General features: G+C 56.3%; 4 protein-coding genes across 4 annotated transcripts; 3 read left to right on the top strand and 1 right to left on the bottom strand.

The window, feature by feature from the left end:
* Nucleotides 1-193: 193 nt before the first annotated feature.
* Nucleotides 194-1426, bottom strand: CLDN25 (claudin 25). The gene has a single exon (XM_032133674.1). It carries the CDS (start codon nt 1270-1272, stop codon nt 598-600), a length of 675 nt encoding a protein of 224 aa, XP_031989565.1. The 5' UTR covers nt 1273-1426; the 3' UTR covers nt 194-597.
* Nucleotides 1427-3498: 2072 nt separating this feature from the next.
* On the top strand, nt 3499-5800 carry LOC116455610 (G protein-activated inward rectifier potassium channel 4-like). The gene is made up of 3 exons (XM_032133670.1): nt 3499-3700; nt 3810-4995; nt 5215-5800. The coding sequence occupies exons 1-3, from the start codon at nt 3524-3526 to the stop codon at nt 5556-5558; spliced, it is 1707 nt and encodes a 568-aa protein (XP_031989561.1). The 5' UTR covers nt 3499-3523; the 3' UTR covers nt 5559-5800.
* Nucleotides 5801-6903: 1103 nt separating this feature from the next.
* UBE4A (ubiquitination factor E4A) lies at nt 6904-17534 on the top strand. Its single transcript, XM_032133669.1, has 19 exons — nt 6904-7255; nt 7366-7542; nt 7729-7841; nt 8422-8574; nt 8692-8851; nt 9018-9220; nt 9436-9627; nt 10468-10801; nt 11069-11195; nt 12163-12470; nt 13046-13178; nt 14175-14362; nt 14448-14548; nt 14675-14788; nt 15478-15652; nt 15793-15973; nt 16182-16329; nt 16565-16722; nt 16867-17534. Exons 1-19 carry the CDS (start codon nt 7132-7134, stop codon nt 17006-17008), a joined length of 3231 nt encoding a protein of 1076 aa, XP_031989560.1. The 5' UTR covers nt 6904-7131; the 3' UTR covers nt 17009-17534.
* A 171-nt stretch (nt 17535-17705) lies between these two features.
* On the top strand, nt 17706-18973 carry ATP5MG (ATP synthase membrane subunit g). The gene is made up of 3 exons (XM_032133676.1): nt 17706-17847; nt 18056-18216; nt 18793-18973. Exons 1-3 carry the CDS (start codon nt 17784-17786, stop codon nt 18889-18891), a joined length of 324 nt encoding a protein of 107 aa, XP_031989567.1. The 5' UTR covers nt 17706-17783; the 3' UTR covers nt 18892-18973.
* The last annotated feature ends 1730 nt before the right edge of the window (nt 18974-20703 follow it).

A 20703-nucleotide genomic window follows, 5' to 3' on the forward strand; every position in this document is an offset into this window, starting at 1 on the left:
GCAGCAGGAGTAGAACTTGGTGCCGCCTTGTTTCACATTTTCCTCCTTCCCCCTTGTTTTCCATTTTTCTCTCTCTTTTCCTCCAATCTTTTCTGGATGGACCAAACCATAGCTGCAGCAGCAGTGCTGCCCCTTGCAACTCCCACCCTGCATCCCACTTTTGCAAGATACAGCTGCATGTTCAGAGCACAGACACGCTGCCAACAGACATGATAATTTATTGCAAATACATCAGAGCGACACAGACATGCAAGGAAGGAGCTGCTGCACTGGGGCGCAGCATTAGCCATGACAGACTTGGCTACGAGGGACTTGCCAGGGATGCCAACGCAGTGTCGCCCATCAGTGATGGTACCACGATGTCACCAGCAGTACACAGTGCTGCCCGCTGCTTGTTGCCTTCCCTTGCTCGCTTGGTGAGTGCTGCGGGGAAATCTGCGGCTCCTTAACAGAGAAAAAGTGAAGCAGACACGCAGAGGAAGGAGAGAAACCTGCAGAGCTGGCATAGCAATTAGCAAATCATCCTGTGAAACAAGCAGGAGCCCTCCCTGCCAGGGGAAGAGCCATGAGGTGCACAGGGCACGGCACCCTGAGGCCCTAGATGACCAAGTCTGCATTTTTGGGGTGCAGGTGGTGGCCCCCACCCAGACCTCGCACAGCGGGGGCCTGGTGGCAGGCGGGGGCCAGCGGCGTTGCGGTCCTCGTGGAGCGGGCACTGCAGGCAAGGAGCAGCCCGCCAGCGGCAAGGAAGGCTCCAGCAAACCACCCCAGGAAGGTGGCCTCCCCAAACTCCCACCTGGGGACGATGTCGGGGACAGTCTCGTCCCAGAAGTCGAGGACAGTGTTGTAGGCGACCCAGGAGATTGGCACCAGGGTGGTGATCCCTGCCATGCCAAGTGTCACTCCCCCGGCAAGCAGGAGCCGCTGCTTTCGCCCAGGTTTGTCCTCGCAGGTTCTCCAGCCCTCCAGCCCCAGGGCGGCAAGGAGACAGCCCAGCAGCCCCAGCCCGTTGGAGAGGCACATCAGGAGGCGAGAGATGCGCAGCTCGGGGGGCAGCGCCAGGAAGGAGCCGTGGGCTTGGCATTCAACCACGCCCTCCTCCTGGGTGATGCAGACCTGCCAGAGCCCCATGTTCCAGACCTCCAGCTCGTTCAGGTCCAGATTGAGGTTCTTCCAGAGCGGCAAGAAGGTGGTGACGCAGGAGCTGACCCATCCGAGGAGAGCCAGCAGCATCCCCCCCACCTGCGCCTTCGCCCACCAGCCCCCGGCCATGCTGTCGCCGCCCCGCTAACCTCTGGGCCCGGATGAGCCGCCCTGCGCGGCGGCCGCGGGCATTAACGCTTGTGGAGCAGTGTCCGCCCGGCCGCCGGCCGCGTCTGCCGCCCGGGGGGGCGAATTCAAGCCTGTTCCTCTAACGCCGGGGTGTGGCCACGGTCGTTTTTCAGCTCTTGTTGGTTTTTCCACGCTAAAAGGAGAGCGCGCCCGGCTCAGCAGGAAAAGCCGAGTGCATCCCCGCGGTAACTCCGGGCCGGGTCCCGCCGGTGCCTCGCCGTGCCCGGGAGGGTTAAGCCAAAGCATGCAAATCCTCCGAGCCTTGGCCACCCCGAAGCGAGAGCCTTGGCAGGGAAAACGCTTCTGGGCAGCAGCAGCTCCGGCCTCGGTGGGACACGGCTGGCACCCCAGCACAAGATGCAGGAAGCAGAGAGCTGGCATCAGGCTTTTCTCAGGAGTCAGTGCCTCGGTTGGAGGTCCTGATCCTCATTCGGTCATTAATTAAATATCCAAAGGAGCCTTTGAGAGCTGCGTTGAGAATGGGGATGTCCAAGGGAGGAAGCAGGTTGCAGGTGGCGCTGCTTCTCGCAGGTGGGCATTGATCACCCTGTCATGCGCCCAGCACTTCACCACCAGACACAGCTCACGGTGCTTGTATGTGAGGAAACTTGTCCTGACAGGAGACACCCTGATGCAAACACAAAGATGGGGAAAACCCATGTACATCAGCCTGGTCTGGTGGAAGGTGTTCCTGCCCGTGGCAGAGGACTGGAGCTGGACTGATCTTTAAGGCCCCTTCCAACCCAAACCGTTCTGGGATTCTATGAAAAGGACGAAAAGAAACGTCAGGAAAATCCCAACTTTGTGCTGGCATTCAGCTCCCATCCTCCCCCACGTTCCCTCTGCGGGGTCCAGCTCGCAGATTCATCTTCCCTGGGAGATTAGCGACTAATCTCTCCTTCATCCGCCGTCTTTCTTATCTGTATCGGGAGCCAGACTGGAAATTACTGAGTCCTGCTGGTCCCGGGGTCCAGCCCTGGTGAGTGTCAGGAGGATCTTTGCAGGGGGCTCCCACAAGGAGGGGGCGAGGGAGCACGGACCACATTCAACGTGGAAGCACAGACCAGGCAGGAGAGGGGGGATGTTCTCCAGCCCTTGCTGACCATCCTGTCCCTAAGAGCAGACAGGGAGCATCATCCCAAGGGCAAGAGCAGGGAAATCCGCTGGGAAACCCCTCCTGCTCCTTCCCCCAGGCATTGGGGCACCTGTTCCTTCCGATTAAGTCGTCTCAAAGTAATTGTGCCTGTCATTGAGACAGATTAACGGGTGACCTTCTGCTGCTGGAGCAGGATTGGCGGCCGCCACCAAGCTCCCAGTCCTCCTTTCCCTCCCACCGGCCACGGTGGCACAGCCCGGCAGAGGATTCCCATCCACAACCGGTGGGAAGATGCTTGGCAGTGGCCAGGGCACGGCGGGAGCCATAAGCCGAGAACGACGTCTGCCGGGCTGCCAGCCGCTCTGCCTGGACATGAGGTGAGTGTCCCGCGCGCCAAGGGGTCTGGGGAGCCGGGAGGTTGGTCCGTAGAGTGACATCCTCCATCGTGGGACTGAGGACCTCTGGTCCCGCTGCTCTGCAGTGGCAGGGGATGCTCGGAGGAGGCAGAGCACCAACACTCCCACCCTATCACCACCCCCAACCCCGCAGGTCGCTGCACTCCGGGTTGCGTTTCCAGGACCATGACCTCCCATCACGTCTCCCCAGGGGCACCGGCTGGACTCAGCCTGTCCCGAGGAGCCCGGCTATGGGGTCTGCATCTCTCTCACAGGCTGTCCTTCCTCTGCACCTAGGGGCCATCCATTCCTGCTCAGAGCTTCTTAGAGAACCGGCAGCTACCGCCACGGCCTGGAACAAGTGTGGAACAGTGCCTTAGGCGCTCACCCAGAGCTTGCCGGCTGCCGGGGCTGCTTCCCACCGGAGACGAATGCGTCCTTCCCCGGCCTTGCGATGCAATTATGGCCCCTAATGGGCTTAGCCATCTGGAGCCAGCCCACAGCCACCCCGGCATAGCTCCGGGGCTGGCACATGCATTGCTGGGCAAGGGGGCCCCCCGCAGACCCTGGCCCCTGGGGATGCGGAGAAGGGACCGGAGCCGCAAGCTGCTTTCCGGGTCCAAAATAACTCCCTGCTTTGTCTCCCCCATGGCAGGACCTCGCACCCAGCCCGGGGCTGAGCCCCCGCCCCGGCGCCGCCATGGTGCTCCCCTACGCCCGCAACAGCGGCGGCGCCGGCGGCTGGCTGGCCCCCGAGGAGCCCCGCGGCCGCAGCAACTCCATCCCCCCGGCGCAGACCCCCACGGCCAAGCACATGCTGGCTTACCTGCCCCGGCCACCCACCGACACCAGCCGCTACGGCACCTTCCCCCAGAAGGTATGGCTCGCCCCGAGGCTCTGGGCATCCTCGGCACATGATGCCGCCGGGTGCTCGCGGTTGTTGTCGGAGGCGATTTCTCACCGACGGACTCCTTTCCCCCCCGCAGCCAGATCTCCCGCCCGCCCCTGGGGCTCTGGGGGAGGACAGCCGGCAGCAAGCCGCCGCCACCACTGCCAAGAGAAGCGCCCCGATGCCAAACCATCCATCTGCACCCCGTCACAGCGGCTTGGTCCCTGGTGAGCCATCCCTGCTGCCAAGCCGCGGGAGCCTGACCACCCAGCACCACCGCGGCCGTCCGTCCTGGTGCCCACCACCTGCCCCACAAGAGGCAGGTGCCCGCTTGTATCCGCTGCATGCACTGAGCGTGGCCAACATCCCCAACTCGTCACACGGCAAGACTTCTGCCCGCAGCTCCACCATTCCCACCCCGGAGGGGCTGCAGAGCCGGCGCTGCAAGCTGCTGGAGGAGGACAGCCCGATGGTCCAGGCTAGCAAGCGGCAGCGGCAGCGCTATGTGACAAAAGTGGGCAAGTGCCAGGTGAATCTGGGCAACATCCAGGACAAGAAGAGGTTCCTCTCGGACATCTTCACCACCATTGTAGACCTCAAGTACCGCTGGTTCCTCTTCGTCTTCATGATGTGCTACATCATCACCTGGCTGGTCTTTGGCTTTATCTACTTCTTTGACGCCTGGGTGCGGGGTGACGTTGGGCACCAGGGCGATCCCGAGTGGCGGGCGTGCATCGAGAATGTGGATGGCTTTGTCTCTGCCTTGCTCCTCTCAGTGGAAAGCCAGCGGACCATTGGCTATGGCAGCCGGATGGTGACAGCCAACTGTGCCGAGGGCGTCATCCTGTTGATGGCACAGTCCATCGTCGGTTCCATGATCGATGCCATGATGGTTGGCTGCATGTTCGTTAAGATCTCCCGGCCCAAGAAGCGTGCCCAGACCCTCATCTTCAGCAAGAACTGCGTCATCTCCCGCCGGGACGAGAAGCTCTGCCTGATGTTTCGTGTGGGGGACCTGCGGGAAAGCCACATGGTGGATGCCAAGATCAGGGCAAAGCTGATCAAGTCCCGTCAGACGGCTGAGGGGGAGTTCATCCCCCTGGAGCAGTCGGAACTGAACCTGGGCTATGACACAGGGGAGGACCGTCTGTTCCTGGTGGAGCCCCAGATCATCTGCCATGTCATCAACCGTCACAGCCCTTTCTGGGACATGTCAGCCGAGTCACTGCGCCGGGAGCAGTTCGAAATCATTATCATCCTTGAGGGCATCGTGGAAGCCACAGGCAAGTGATCTGGGGGGGTCAGGGTGGAGAGGGGTGGCTCCCCTGGGGTCCTGGAGATGCTGGGGAAACCTGGGCCCAGGAGTGACATCAGGTCAAGAGATGCTCAGGGTCAAAACTGGCTGCAGTGGGCCATGGGTGATGCAGGGCTGGAAGCCCCTCATTAGGAGCAGGGGGCTCGCTGCGGTGCCCCGGAACAGCTCAGCCGTTGTCTTGCCGCAGGAATGACGTGCCAAGCCCGCACCTCCTACACAGAGGACGAGATCCTCTGGGGATACCGCTTCGAGCCCTGCATGTCCCTGGAGAAAGGCGCCTTCCAGGTGGACTACAGCCGCTTCGAGATGACCTTCGAGGTGCAGACACCAGCGGCCAGCGCCAAGGAGCTGCACGAGCTGAAGGAGCTGGAACAGCAGGAACACTCCACGCTCAGCCTCTACTGGGACCACCTCCTGCAGCCCTGCGTGCTGCCGGGACCCAGCGAGGACGTGCTGGTGGGGATGAGTGTTCCTGGCAGCGTGGCTGAGGGCATCCGGGATGAGCCACCGGAGCAGGAATTACCTGCCTGAGCCGCTCCGGGGACCGTGGGACGGGCCGCCTGGCCATGCCCCGGCCCGGTTGGTGCCCGTGGGTGCCCCACGCCAACAGTGCCATAGCCCACCCTCCTCTGCGGGGCTGAGACCTTGTGCCCTCGCCCCCCACATTCCCCCAGCTGCAGCCACAGGGCATTATTTTTGTTACGCTGTTCTTTTGTAACAAGGAACAAGAAGTGTGACTAGTGGGCAAGTAAAGGCTGTTCATGACAAAACCACCCAACCATCAGCCGTGTTTGTTCTGGGGGAACCCTCGGGGGGGCCAGGTGAAGAGGAGGCAAAGCCCAGAGCCCCCCAGTGCCATGGGCTCAGTCCTGCACCATGCCATCCCCCCCAACACCCCAAGCTGCTCCCCCTCTCTGCCTGACATGGTGCCCCAGGACTCCTCTGGCATGGAAATGTTGCACCGGGCTGATGCTGGGAGAGGGTGGACACGGTGTAGTAGAATTAAAGTAATATTACAGGAGTGACATCACTGGAGTCACCTGCAGGGGCCTGGATTGAAAAAAAATCAGTAAGATCTGTGTACGCAGGGTCTGGCTGTGCTGGGGACCCTCCTGCAGTGCCCAGCCAGCTTTGCCTCAGGGAGCATTTCATGGGTTGCAGAATAACCCTTTGGATTTAACCCCCTTTGTCCGCCTTTGCTTTCCCTCTATCAGCCTACCTTTGTATCTTCCCATGGAGTCTTGGGCAGGGTCTTTTCTGACCCCACCTGAAATCTGTCCTACTCAGAGGGGTGAGAAGGAGGGCTGGAGCAGCTGGGGGGGCCGTGGGGCCGATGTCAGCCCAGCACAGAGGGATGGATGGGAGCAGGGGTGTAATATAAACATAGACATCAGTGTCCCTACACCACACCCCCCCTGCAGCCCCAGCCCAAATGCCCTACAAACATAAAACTCCCCACACAAGAAAAAGGATTAAAAAAAAAAAAAAAAGCTGCAGCTTTTGCTGTGTTTATGCAGCTGCAAACAAGTGTTTGTAGGTGCAAAGTTAATAAGGGTCAATATGCGCATCGATTCGATATAAAATCGTGATTTGCATACTAAGCATGCCATTTACATCTCGTTACTATTCAAATGCAGGTCACTGGGCGAATAACAAACACAAACTCGGTTATCGCACAGACGATCGCGTTTCACAGTACGGGACACGCTCGGGTCCGTGTCCGTGTGCCCGTCCCCGTCCCGTTCTCCGCTCCGCTCCCGTTTCCCGGTGTCCTTCCCTCTCCGCGCCGCCAGGAGGCGCTGCCGCCCCCCTCACGCGCTAAGTTCCGCTTCCCGCAGCTTCGCTTCCGGCGCGTCGCGGTGACGTCATTACTAAGCGACGCGGTGACGCGCAGCGCTGTCCGGCGACGGCCGAGGTGGGACCGGAGGGAGCAGCTTTGGGACCGGAGGGAGCAGCTTGGGACCGGAGGGAGCAGCTTGGGACCGGAGCCCCCGCACCGGGCGGGACGAGCCCGCCGCGCCCGGGGGAGCGGGCCCGGGCCCTGAAGGCGGCCCTCCCTGCAGCCTTGCCCCGGCCCCCCCGTATGGCGCGGCTCTGAGGGGAGATGACCGACCAGGAGAACAACAACAGCATTTCCAGCAACCCCTTCGCTGCCCTCTTCGGCTCCGTTGCTGCCGCCAAGCACTTCGCCGCCGTCCAGAAGCAGCAGCAGCTGCGGCATCTGACAGGTGGGGGGGCGAGGCTGGCCCTGGGGCAGGAGCCGGCCCTTGGGGAGGGGGCGAGGCGGTCCCCTTGGGCGAGGGCTGGCCCCTGAGGCGCTGAGGGCTCTGTCATGCAGGCGAGGAGACGTCCATCAGCCAGGATGACTCCGACAACAGTGTCTCCGAGAGCCTGGACGACTGTGACTATTCGGTGGCCGAGATCAGCCGCTCCTTCCGCTCGCAGCGAGAGCTCTGTGAGCAGCTTAACATCAACCACATGATCCAGAGGATCTTCCTCATCACCCTGGACAACAGTGAGCCCGGGAACCGCCCGGGTTGGCGGGGGTGCCGTACAGGCTGGGGCAGCTCTGCATGTCGGGTTTGTCTGGCAGCAGAGGGAACAGCTGGGAGGGGGCAGTGCCAGGGGCTGTGCTAAGGGCAGGTCCTGCCTGCGGGTTCCCCGTCCATGTAGGTAGAACAGGTCCCTCTGCCCTTCCCAGGTGACCCCAGCATGAAGAGTGGGAATGGGATCCCAGCACGCTGTGTCTACCTGGAGGAAATGGCTGCAGACCTGGATGACCAGGACTGGTTGGACATGGACAATGTGGAGCAGGTGAGGACGCCTGCCTGGAGCCATCTGCAGACTTTGGCCACAGGACTGAGTTTTGTTTCCTCAGAATGTGCATATGATGTATCCCAAATCCTTGTCCAAAACTTGACGTGAAGCTGCTACTCGTGGTTTTGCTGGAAAAGTCCATGAGGTTTTTTGGGATGTGAGACTGAGAAAAGTGTAGAATTTGGGGAATCCAGCCCTTTCTCCTGGAGGCTTCAGGAGTTTGCTGCCCTGCAGGTCTTTGTGGGTGGGGAAGGGAACAAAAACCAAAGAGAGCTCAGTCAGCATCGTCCATGCACTCACTCGTCTTCATTTGTGGCTGTATCAGTCATTCTTGCTGAGAATTTCAGTGGAAATGGTTTCTGTTGGGGGTATTGTTACTCCATGAGGGACTGGAGGATTTGCTTAGGCCAGAAGCAGCTGAGGGTTCTTACTCCAGCACTCTGTTACTTAATGAGGGATAGAGAGAGCTCTTCCCAGCAGGAATCAATTAGCCTGCGCGGTGTGGAGCTTCCTACTCTGGAGGGATGAGCTCTGTGCTGGGACTGTGTCACTGTACCCTGTCTCTGCCGGTGCCCAGGCCCTGTTCACCCGCTTGCTGCTGCCGGAGCCCGGGAGCCACTTGATCCACATGACCTCTGCCAGCAGCCAGAACCTCTCGGCTGACCGTGACGCTGGGGAGAGGCAGATCCTGCGCTACCTCTATGCCTGCTTCCGCAGGGCACAGGAAGAGGTGGGCACAGGTTGCCAAGCAGGAAGGCAGCTCCGTCACCCAGCTCTGTGCTCTGGAGTGACCGAGCTAAAGTTGTAATGCCTGGGGTCCCTACACTGCCTTGTTCTCCTTGCACAGATAACTAAGGTCCCGGAGAATCTTCTGCCCTTCGCAGTGCGCTGCCGCAACCTGACAGTGTCAAACACTCGTACTGTCCTTCTCACCCCGGAGATCTACGTCAACCAGAACGTGTATGAGCAGCTGGTGGACCTGATGCTGGAGACACTTAGAGGGGCACGTAAGTGCGGCCGGGTTATGCCACTGCCTCAGCGCTGCGAGGCTGCCCTGGATCATTGTGGAGTTGGGTGAAGCTTTGGCTCCCCTCGCTGCCAAAAGAGGGCGTTGTGTTTGGGTCAGTTTGGCTGTTGGATCACTGTGAGTAACAGCCTTGTGTCGCCTGCCAGAGTTCGAAGACATGACCGAGTTCCTTGAGGAGGTCATAGAAGCCTTAATGATGGACGAGGAGGTGCGGACGTTCGGGGAGGTCATGGTTCCTGTGTTTGACATTCTGTTGGGGAGAATCAAGGAGCTGGACCTCTGCCAGATCCTGTTGTACACATACCTCGATGTGCTCCTCTACTTCACAAAGCAGAAGGACATAGCAAAGGTGGGTATCTGGGCTTAGGCAGGAGCTTTTTGCAGGGGCACATTTACAAGACCTGATCTGCAGAGGCGAGACCAGCAGTGTGGTGTAACAACACCTGATGTGTGTAGTCGTATCCCTCCCCTCCTTTCTCATAGCCTGTCACAAACCCATCAGTTTTTTGGGGTTTTTTACTGGGATTTTGGGCAACTGTCAGCATGTCCTGATGCGTTCCCCAGGTTTTTGCAGGCTACATCCAGCCCAAGGATCCCAGCAATGGGCAGATGTACCAGAAGACTTTGCTTGGTGCCGTTTTAAATATCTCCTGTTTGTTGAAGACGCCTGGCGTGGTGGAGAACCATGGCTACTTTCTGAATCCATCCCGATCCAGCCCACAGGAGATTAAAGTGCAGGAGTCCAACATCCATCAGGTGGGAGAAGCGGGGCTGTTCTGCTTCCTGTGGTGTTTAGTGGCCTCTCATTGCCTGAGGGTTCAAGATGTGGTATCGGGGCTTGAGTTCCACCACTGGTTCAGGAATAGCCTGGCTTGCAACTAGGCACATCCCAAAACCACTTTGAATTCTCCAGCTGGAGCATGGGAACAGTTTCACCAGCTGCCTTGGGTGATTGTAACCAAAGTTTTTGTGTCTTGTCAAAGTTGCTTGAGCTTTGGGAAAAAGGTTGGGTGGTACTGGTGGAACAGACATCAGTAACTTGAGGTGCTAAGTGGAGATCATCTACCTCAGGTGTTGCAATCACCAGGGGATAGCTTTCAGTACCTGTCTGGTAATTAAAACAATTCCCCAGTTGAGAAAGTGACAGGCAACATTCTCTGTCACTATGCAAGTAAATATCTTCTTCAGAGGAACAGCACTAGGAACATTCCAGTAGGTCAGGAGTGAAACATAAGGATGCAGGATATAAATACAGGAGTGAACTGGGCTGCAGAGGTGATTCTTGAGAGGGTCTTTTTCACTAAGGTGAAATCTTTTTCACTAAGGCTGCCAGATTAGGCAAAGATATCTGGATTTACTCCGTAGGGGAACAAATTGCTCTCAACTATGCTTTTGAGGACATCCCTAACTGTTCTTTGCTGACAGCCCCAGGATCTGACCTGCTTGTAACACTGTGTGTGAGATGGGTGATTCACAGGGGTATCATGAGGAGCAGGACACGGTCTGGGTCCAGAAAGAGTCGATAGCAGTAATACCAGAGAGGCAAAAGAACAAACCCCAAGGACTCATTCAACTGTGTTATGTTTCCTGTAACAGTTCATGGCTCAGTTCCATGAGAAGATCTACCAGATGCTGAAGAACCTGTTGCAGCTGTCACCAGAGATGAAGCACAGGATTCTCTCCTGGCTCGGAAACTGCCTCCATGCGAATGCAGGCCGCACCAAAATTTGGGCTAACCAGATGCCGGAGATTTTCTTCCAGATGTATGCCTCAGATGCCTTCTTCCTCAACCTGGGGGCTGCCCTCCTGAAGCTATGCCAGCCCTTCTGCAAACCCAGATCTCCAAAGCTGCTAACCTTCAACCCTACCTACTGTGCTCTGAAGGAGCTGAACGAAGAAGAGAGGAGGAGCAAGAACGTACACATGAAAGGTACACCTAAACATTGGGAGTAAGAGAATGGGAAAGGGAGTCTCCTCAGGTCCCCACTTTACCCAGTGGTGCCCTCTCAGTGGGTGCCATTAGGCTTAGGGAAGAATTAGAGGTGTGACTAGAGAGAAGGAGAAAGAGAGCTGAATACAAATAAAATGCTGCCAGCATCACCAGGAGCCCTTTTGTGTCCTCAGGAGGACCCTCTCAAGCCCTCTCCTCACCAGCACTGCTGTGTGGGACCTGATGCAGAGATGCTTTTCCTTACAGGTTTGGAAAAAGAAACATGTTTGATCCCTGCTCTGAGTGAGCAAGAGCCGCAGTCTGCAAACAGCTACAACTTGGTGACAGAAAACCTGGTGCTCACGCAGTATACCCTGCACTTGGGGTTTCACAGGTACCTGCTCTCAGTTCCCCTGGGGCTGTTTTCCACCCATGTGCAGCTATGGGAATTTCAGTAAATACTCTGAACACAGAGTGGCCAGCTGAGCTGCTGCCTGAACTTCAGCCTGACTGACTGCAGGAAGAAATTTTGCTCACATTTTTGCTGATCTGGATACACTCAGGCTTTAAACAATCATTGTGGGTTTTGATTCTCAAATCCCCTTGGCCTTTCTGCAAGTGTTTTATCCTAATAAAGGAGTCCTACAGGCTCCACGTTATTTGTAGACACCAGTAGCCAAATGCTGGGTATTTGTGGGTTGCTCCATTCCCCCCTCTCTTTGGGGCAGGGGCCGCTGGCACCTCCCTTCACAACTAGAGAGCATCCAGGTGGCAGAGCACCTACCCACTGGGAGTGACCTAAATGCCCTGATAGCTGGGCTGTATGTGAAGCAGGAATGTGAGGTAGCTGTCAGCTTCTAGGAGAGGATTTTCTGGACACCAAAACACTCTGTTTTGCACAGCTTCCCTCTGCAAATCGTTGCCTGGATACTGTGAGGTCATGGCTGATCCAAGCAGAGTACCCTTCTGGTTTATTCTCTAAATATAGACATTGACAAAAAAGTTATTATGCAAGTGGCTTGTTGCTGGGAGACTGAAGTGTCACCTTGCAGGCCTCTCTGGGCTGTGCTGGATCCCTGACCTCAGTGGCCCAAGGGAGCTCGGTGCTGCAAGAGGGCTCTGCCATGTGCCCAGGCCACTCTGCAGGTGCCATGGTCCCTCACAGGGTCTCGTATCCTCCCAGGACCTGGCAAGCCTTTCCCCAAGGCTTCCCATTGCCAGAGCCCCAGACAGGGTACCCACAAGAAATAATCTGAATCCACTGGCACAAACAGTCTCTCACCAGCTTCTGCATTGGTGAGGCAGGATGTGTTTCTGTCTGTCTGTCTCCTCAGCCCCTTCTTGCCTCCTTTCCTGGGCAGGTTGCATGACCAGATGGTAAAGATAAACCAAAGCCTTCACCGCCTGCAAGTGGCATGGCGAGAAGCTCAGCAGAGCTCCAGCCCCGCTGCTGACAGCCTCAGGGAGCAGTTTGAGCGCCTGATGACCATCTATCTCTCCACCAAGACAGCAATGACGGAACCACAGATGCTGCAAAACTGCCTGAACCTGCAGGTGTCCATGGCAGTGCTGCTGGTGCAGCTGGCTGTGGGGAACCATGGGACGGAGCCGCTGGAGCTGACCTTCCCACTGCCGGAGGTGGAGCACAGTGCACTGGCCTACGTGCCAGGTGAAGCCCCGGGTCCTGCTGGGGGTCTGTGCCAACACCTGTCATACATGAGCACTGGCAGAGATGCCTGAGCAAGTGCTTCCCTGTCCAGGGCAGGACACGGTGCTACTGCTGACATGGTGCAGAATAGTCTCTCTGAAGAGGATCACTCTTAGAAAATTTGGGGCTGTTTGAGGGGCCATACTTAGGGTAGTGAAGCTGCTGACCTTTTAAAAGGTCATTACTCATTGGCAAGTGGCAAATTCTGCATTGATTTACTATTTTCTCTATGTGTAAACTCCTTCTTCTGGGGTCTGCTTCAGGATTCTTCCCTTGGGGGTTGTGTAACTGTGATCAGCAGACAGATGCTGGATTCACCCCATAAGTGACCTGACTTCTGGGAGGGGAGATGGGAAGTGAATCCCTGGTATTAGGCCATCAGGCTGGGCATCCTTCTCCATGGCAGGTTCTAATACAGCTTGTTAATTGCCAATACTTAATCAACATCAGGGTGGTGAGGGGAGAGTGGATGGGAGGCTGGAAAAGGGCAAGGTGAGCTGCCTGGGGAGGAGCTCAGCTACAATCTCTGTTTGCAGAGTTCTTTGCTGATAATTTGGGCGACTTCTTCATTTTCCTGCGGCGTTTTGCGGATGACATCTTGGAGACTTCTGCCGATTCCCTGGAGCACATCCTTCACTTTGTTACTGTTTTCATGGGTGATGTGGAGAGGTAGGTGCAGCCCTGGGTGCTTGTTGCAGAACACCCGGGGTGACCAAGCAAGCAGAAATTGCAGAGCTGTCTTGAGGCTTGGTTTGTGCAGCTGTGAGCAGGTTGATCTTTTTGGAACAGCTGAAATCTGCCTGCAGGAGGCACAGAGGGAACAAAGGCGTGCCTGGAGGCCACAGGCTTCATGCAAGGTTTAGATGGGATTTGGTGCTTAAATATGTGTTCGGTTGTATGATGCAGAAATCTCATCAGCTACAGCCATTTTGTACTTGTTAAAGGGAGCTTCTGGGGCTGATCTGTTGGGAGTGTCTCTATAATGTCCACTGAACAGAACTGAGTAGTTCTATCGATCTTCCTGGTAAGACATCGCCGTGCTTTCTGCATTTCTGCTGTTCGATCATTTACACTTATGTGTGTAAATGCAGTGAGCTCCTGGCAGCAGCAGCAGCAGATGGAGGTTTCCCGTGGTAGGCAGCTCTCATTGTTCCCGCTGTCCCCGGGAGATGGAGGTTTTAGTTCTTCCTGGCAGTCCCCTACAGTGTCACCTGGGGCAGGTGGTTTGGCTTCTGCCCCACAGGTGCAGCAGAGGTATACTCTGACCTCAGTGCCTGGTGCTAGACAGCAGATGCAGCAGGCAAAGCACTTGGAGATTAGCAGGGTAAAAAGGAAGAAGGTCTATGGGCAGTAGGAAAACAGCTGGGATAGCTGGTGGGGTTTGCTCAGGAGCTCCAGCTGACAAGCAGGCATTGGGCTGTGAGTGGGAGAGCTGCTGTGGGAAGGGTGAGAGCAGCAGCTTGGCTGTTCCCACACTCTGGCCTCTGCCTGCGATTTCACTGCGGCATTGAGTGTGTGCGAGGGAGTGCTGACCCGGGGCTGGCTTTACAGACGGTCTGCACTCGAGCATGGATGGGCACAGCTCCTGGAGTGATTCCTGAGCAGCTCCATTCTGCACCATGGCCCTCATGCCATCCTGGATTTGCTTTCTATTTTTTCTTGCAGGATGAAAAATCCTCACCTGCGAGCCAAGCTGGCTGAAGTGTTGGAAGCTGTGATGCCTCACTTGGATCAGGCTCAGAACCCACTCGTCTCGAGTGTGTTTCATCGCAAGCGAGTGTTCTGCTCTTACCAACATGCTGCCCACCTGGCCGAGGCACTCATCAAAGTCTTTGTGGATATCGAGTTTACAGGTAGTCGTAGAATGGAAGAGTTGTGTTCCCTGTGTAGCACTTGTGTGGAACTGTCCACTTGAGAGGCTCTTTGGCTTGTGCCCAGGTGACCCGCACCAGTTTGAACAGAAGTTCAACTACCGCCGTCCCATGTATCCCATCCTGAGGTACATGTGGGACACTGATTCCTACCGGGACAGCATAAAGGTGAGGCAAGAGGTGCAAGTTGGAGTGTGCCCATGTGAGTGTGCAGCTCTGCATGGAGCACACGGGTCCATGTCCTGCCATTGGGGAACTGTGCTGCAGAATTTGCTGTTCTCCCTTTCCTTGCAGGCTCTGGCTGATTATGCCTCAGAGAACCTGGAGGCAATGAATCCCCCTCTCTTCTTGCGCTTCCTTAACCTGCTCATGAACGATGCCATTTTCCTGTTGGATGAAGCCATACAGGTAGGGCTGAGCTCACGTTCCGTCAGCACCACATAAACAAGTTTGCATTTCCCTGGTGTGATACTGACCTCCAGAACAGGCCAGCTTGCCCGGCCCTGCGTGGTGAATCTCTGCAGTAGGTACTATGCAGGAAGCAATCCCAAGATGGTGTGGCCAACGCCCTGGCAGAAGGGGCAAAGGCAGGAGGAAGAGGGGAGTCTGGGGCCCTGTCTGCAGGTTACCCTTCCTTCCTTTGGGCTCGGGAGGCAGCTCAGAACTAAGAGGAGCAGAAGGGCTTTTTCAGATCCAACAGGAAGCATGCTGGGAAATCTGCCTGTTGCTGATCTGGATACACTCAGGCTTTAAACAATCATTGTGGATTTTGATTCTCAAACCCCCTTGGCCTGTCTGCAAGTGTTTTATCCTAATAAAGGCCTCTTGTCTCCAGGCAGTTCTCCTTTGGGATCACAAGGGAATTCCAGGTGCCCTCATGTCCCTGGTGTGTGTTGAATGTCTCTCCACTCCTTTCAGAGCTGCTGTTGCTGCTAGAAAGGGCTTTTTTTGGGGAGCTGTTACCTGCCAGAGAACCGATTACCGGAAGGCTGGCAGATAAGATGGGTGATACAGATGTTGCCCGACTGGTTTTGACCATTTCTGGAGCTCCGTGGCATCACCATCCAACCAAACAGTCCATGTGTTCTGTCTTGCAGTACCTCAGCAAGATCAAAGTTCAGCAGATCGAGAAGGACCGAGGTGAGTGGGACAGCCTGTCCCCGGAGGCTCGCCGTGAGAAGGAGTCCAGCCTGCAGATGTTTGGTCAGCTGGCGCGTTTCCACAACATCATGTCCAATGAAACCATTGGCACTCTGGCTTTCCTGACTTCAGGTAGGTAAAAGAGCCCCTCCTGCCTGCCAGGACCTAGAGAAGAGCCCTGCCAGGGAGTGAGCAGGCAGGAACTTGGTTTCAGTGTGGTCAAATCAGGATGGAATTGCTGTGAATCTCTGCACTGTTGTTTTCCTTTCCAGAAATCAAGTCCCTGTTTGTGCATCCTTTCCTTGCTGAGCGCATCATCTCCATGCTCAACTACTTCCTGCAACACCTGGTTGGGCCTAAAATGGGAGCTTTGAAAGTGAAGGATTTCAGTGAGTTTGACTTCAAGCCGCAGCAGCTCGTGTCTGACATCTGCACCATCTACCTAAACCTTGGGTAGGTGACGAGGGGAGTGAGCCTGTCGGTGGCAGGAGCCATCCAGGAGCCGTCTTGGTGATACTGGGGGAGAAATGCTTAGTTACACTCAAGCTTTTCTTTAGCTTTTAGTTCCTTGCTATAGGAATGTGGCTGCTGTGGGGACTGTTCTGCAGCCCTGATAAATGGGGATTCCTAAACCTTTTCTCTCACGTAACCTGTGGTGCAGGGATGAAGAAAACTTCTGTGCCACAGTCCCCAAGGACGGCCGCTCCTACTCACCGACGCTCTTTGCCCAGACCGTGAGAGTTCTGAAGAAGATCAACAAGCCTGGAAACATGATAGTGTCTTTTAGTAACCTGGCTGAGAGGATCAAGGTGAGCACTGAAGAGAATTTAACATACAAAAAAAGATGGAGCTGGTTCCCTATGTCCTTTTCCCTCTGTGTATTGCTGCATCTTTGCTATGGAGCTGGATTTCTGGGAGTGGAGCTTTGTCCAAGGTCCAGGTGGGGCAGCTGGGAGGGTTCCCTGCCTGCACAGACCTGTGAGTGCTCCCTGGTTTTTAAAGAACAGGGAGGCTGAATCCCTCAAAGCCACGCGTGCTCCCTAGTCTCTTGCAGACCGGCAGCAGCAGGAAGAGGAGACATATGCGGATGCCTGTGATGAATTCCTGGATCCAATCATGAGCACTCTGATGTCAGACCCTGTCATCTTGCCCTCCTCCCGCGTCACCGTGGACCGATCGACTATAGCCCGACACCTCCTCAGGTGTGCAGCACAGCCTTCATACCTTGATACTTTTGGGGATCTATTTCATATGTCCAGTGACTCTTCCTGACCTCTCTCTCTTTTTTTTTTTTATCTCTAGCACCAGAATTGTCCAAATAATCTCCTTGATGTTTTATTTTTCAGTGATCAGACAGATCCTTTCAATCGGAGTCCCCTCACTATGGACCAGATCAGACCAAACACAGAGCTAAAAGAGAAGATCCAGCGATGGCTTGCAGAGAGGAAAAAGCAGAAGGAGGAGGAGCTGCAGGACACGCTGAATTGAAAAACAGGATCTCATCTCCAAACCTCCTGTCGCAGACAGGATTACAGCCATGCAGGGGTAATGGCTGGAGCTGCCACCCTAATGATGACCACAATTAATGCATTGCCACCACCTTTGGAGTCTCTTCTCGGATCTTCCCTGCTAGCCCTTGTTCTCTCTTTTCCTTTCAAGACTCACTCTTTAATACTAAGACTTTCCACTGCACTACAGCTTTGAGCCTCAGCCTTGGGGGAAGAGCACAGCCTCTTCACGATGTGGTGCCCTGGCCCTCTATTACCTGCTCTTTGCGTTGGCCACGTTCTTTTCCAGCAATACCAAACGCCTCCCTCTGTTCTGTGTTTAAACTGTAACCATCATTCACTTGGTGAAAGCAATGCCTCCAGCCACTCCCAGAGTGGGATGGGGGGATGAACAGGAGGGGGATGTTTTGCCAACTTGTACATGCCAGGGGTGTAGCAGGGTTTACTTCCCCAATGAGTGTTGGGAATGGTGGGCGTTGGAAATTAAACATAGAGATCATCTTAAAGCTGGTGGTGGAGGTCTGGCAGTGCCGGCAGCTGTAGAAAAGCTTCTTCGGGCTTGGTGCAGGGACCGGGGTGGTCCCGGGGCGGGAGCGGTCTCGGCCCTGCGCGGGTCTCGAACCCGCGGATCCGGCCCCGCCCCGCCCCGCCCCGCCCCGCCCCGCCCCGCGCACGTGGCCCGGGGTCCTCGCTGCGGGCTGCCCGCGGCGAACGCCGGGTGCGGTGAGCGGCGGTGACATTGAGCGCGCGCAGCGATGGCCAAGGCCGCGCAGGGGCTCGTGCAGCGGCTCGTGCAGCGCGGGCCGGAGCTGATCGGGGGTGAGGGACGGGAAGGGCGACGGGGGAGCGGGGAGGGAACGGGCTTGGAATGGGATGGGCTGAGCTGAGGGGAGTGAGAACGGGCCGGGGGGGGCGGAGGGGAGGGGATGGGGAACGGGGCTAGGGGCAGCGGGGCCTGGGCCCGGGGAGGCCTCGCGGGCTCCCGCCGTTAGGAAAACACCGTCCGCTCCGGTCCCCCTCCCCGCAGCCGCCGTGACGTACTCGAAGCCGCGCTTGGCCACGTTCTGGTACTACGCCAAGGTGGAGCTCGCCCCGCCGACCCCCGCCGAGATTCCCCGAGCCATCGACAGCATGAAGGGCCTGGTCAGGGCCTTCCAGAGCGGCCGCCTGGCGCAGCTCACTGTCAAGGTACCGGCCGGGGCGGGATGTGACGGTGCCGAGGGACAGCTCCAACGGGAGCCTCCTGGCCACCCAGGAAATGCTCTGCTCCTGCCTTGGGAAGCAGTGGGAACTGTTGTCAACGACATATGAAGCTCATGGAGTTCAGGGGTCGAGAGTTTAAAGGGTTTTATTTTATCGGCTTTGCTTTAACTCTTTCTTGCCTGGCCCAAGCTGTGATTGTTCCCCTCTGGTCCCATCGCCTTCTGTCCCAGGGAAGGGAGTATCCGTAGGTGGCTGAATGAGCCCAGCCCTCTGATCAGCTGTGTCGTCAGTTGGCCTTGAAATTAATGTGTTTCCCGTGTATGGGCTAGGAAATGATCCTTGAAAGGGCTGTAAAAAGCCACGAACAGCTGACAGTGTACTTAATGTTGTAGAACATTTCTGTGATGGGACATGTTGAGGGGTGGCTGAACACAGCAAACACTCTGCTCCACTTCTGGGTTTTTGTCTTGAGAACTGCTGGAGGGCATGGATGTGGCAGTGGGAGTGAGGGAGGAGCTGTTAAGGGAGCCTGGGATCTAACCAGTGGCTTTTTCCTTTCAGGACGCGTTGAGAAACGGCCTGGTGGCCACGGAGGTGCTGATGTGGTTTTACATCGGGGAGATAATCGGCAAGGGCGGCATCATCGGGTACAATGTGTGAACACTCACCTCAGCAATGCCAGCAGCGCCACGGTGCAGGGTCTGTAATGGGGTCTGCGACAATAAAGCCAGGAGCCCATATCGAGCTGTTGTGGTCCTTGTCTGGCACTCTGACAGGTGCCAGCCTGTCCTGGGGGCAGTGCTGGTGGGGATGGCTCCTCAAGAGGGATCTGTGGGCCAGTCCCGAGGGTGCCAGAGCTGCTTTGGTGAGGCCACTTTTGGTCACCAGAGCTCTGTTCGCTCTGGGACGCTCACTGTGCTTCAACTGTGGCTCCAGGGGAGGTCTGAGGCTGCAAAGGGGAAACATTCCATTTGTTCCTGAATGTACTTCCCATCAGCTAGTGGGAACCAAAAGCAAATTCCAGTACTTTTTCCATTATCAAAAGCAATTTCCATGGCTTATGCCATAGGGAATGTAGCGTAGTTACAGGCAGCTCTGCTGGTTTGGTGTCTGACTGGTGCAGTGGAAGCCTGTGTAAGTAAGCAGAGCTTTGCTGCATGTGTCACCTCAGCTCCCACTGGTCAAAGGTTGAGCTGTCCAGGGTTCTACCACCTTGCTCGTTGTCATCCAGCTCTTGTAGGGTTCTCTACAAAACCTGGTGTGTCACCTGTACTCTGATGTGTTCAGAAAATAATTTGTAGGAGTTCTCTGAAGCTAGCAGCCTGTTTTTACTGTCTTAGAAGATGGTTTTAGACAGTATTGCTCCTTGTTGATACTGTTGCTGAATCAGCTGCTCCTTTGCTCCTCTGGGCCTTGTGTTGTGCACACCAGTGACCCTGATGTCCCTGGGGTGACTGTGCCAGTGGCACATCACTTGCTCGTTTCCCTGCAGCAGAACTGGCCTTCTCAGCACGTCATCCCAGTAGGAGGCCTTGTGCGCTTCTGACAGGGAGTGCAGGTGAGCTCACACACTCCAGATGTGGTAACCAGTAGGTTGGTTGTGGATGGAAAGCTTTTCTTTTTTCTTGTTGAAAAGCAGCTCTGGGTCACAACTGGTCACAGGTCACTTCTGTGCCACAGATGGCAAAACTGAGGCTCAGTGAACTCCCCAGCTTCTGTGGGAGAGTCTGCAACAGGAGCAGCGACTGACTAGCTCCCTGCCCAGCCTGTGTCCTGTGCTTGCTTCTCCCACCAGCCTGGCCAGGACAGCATGACTGCCTCGCATGGCCCTCCTCCCAGTGCTGGGGAGGGTATTGTGATTGCTCATTCCCATGGAGGAGGTGAGGCATCCTCCCAAAGAGCCCCAGCAAACCTGAGCTTTTTGCTCCTGTCATCACAAACCCTTCACCCAGCAGGTACAGAGACCAAGGAGGGGAATGGGCTGGGCCCTGCTGTGGGAGTCTGCAGCATACGTTCCTTAAAGAGAGAGAGATCACACAGGGGATTTAGTGTGTGAGCTTGAGTGGAAGGAGGATTCTGAACCCAAGAGAACCTCACTTGAGAGCAAGGCTGTCTGATCTGGCTCCAAGACCTGCCTCTCCTCTCTGACTTGTTCTTGCCTGTGCGTGCCCCTCTCGAGGCAGCAGCTCACACCAGCACTGGCCTGGCAAATGCTTCAGTGGGAGGATGGGATTAAGCCTCACTAGTAAAGCATGGGAGAGCTCAGAAATGCTCCTGTCCCTTTCGCAGTCCCTAGAGAGGAAGAAACCATCTAATTTTAGTTCTTCTCCTTGGAAGTCCTCGGGAGGAGTCCCCCCAGCCCCGCTCCCGCAGCAGGGCCCCAGGCAGAAGCATCATCTGATCTGTGGACCCCAAAGGGCTCCAGCAGCTTGCCCACAACAGTGTCTGGCTGCCTCTCTGGGAGACAAACAG

The sequence above is a fragment of the Corvus moneduloides genome, chromosome 25 (genome assembly GCF_009650955.1).
Source record: "Corvus moneduloides isolate bCorMon1 chromosome 25, bCorMon1.pri, whole genome shotgun sequence".
Classification (NCBI taxonomy): domain Eukaryota; kingdom Metazoa; phylum Chordata; class Aves; order Passeriformes; family Corvidae; genus Corvus; species Corvus moneduloides.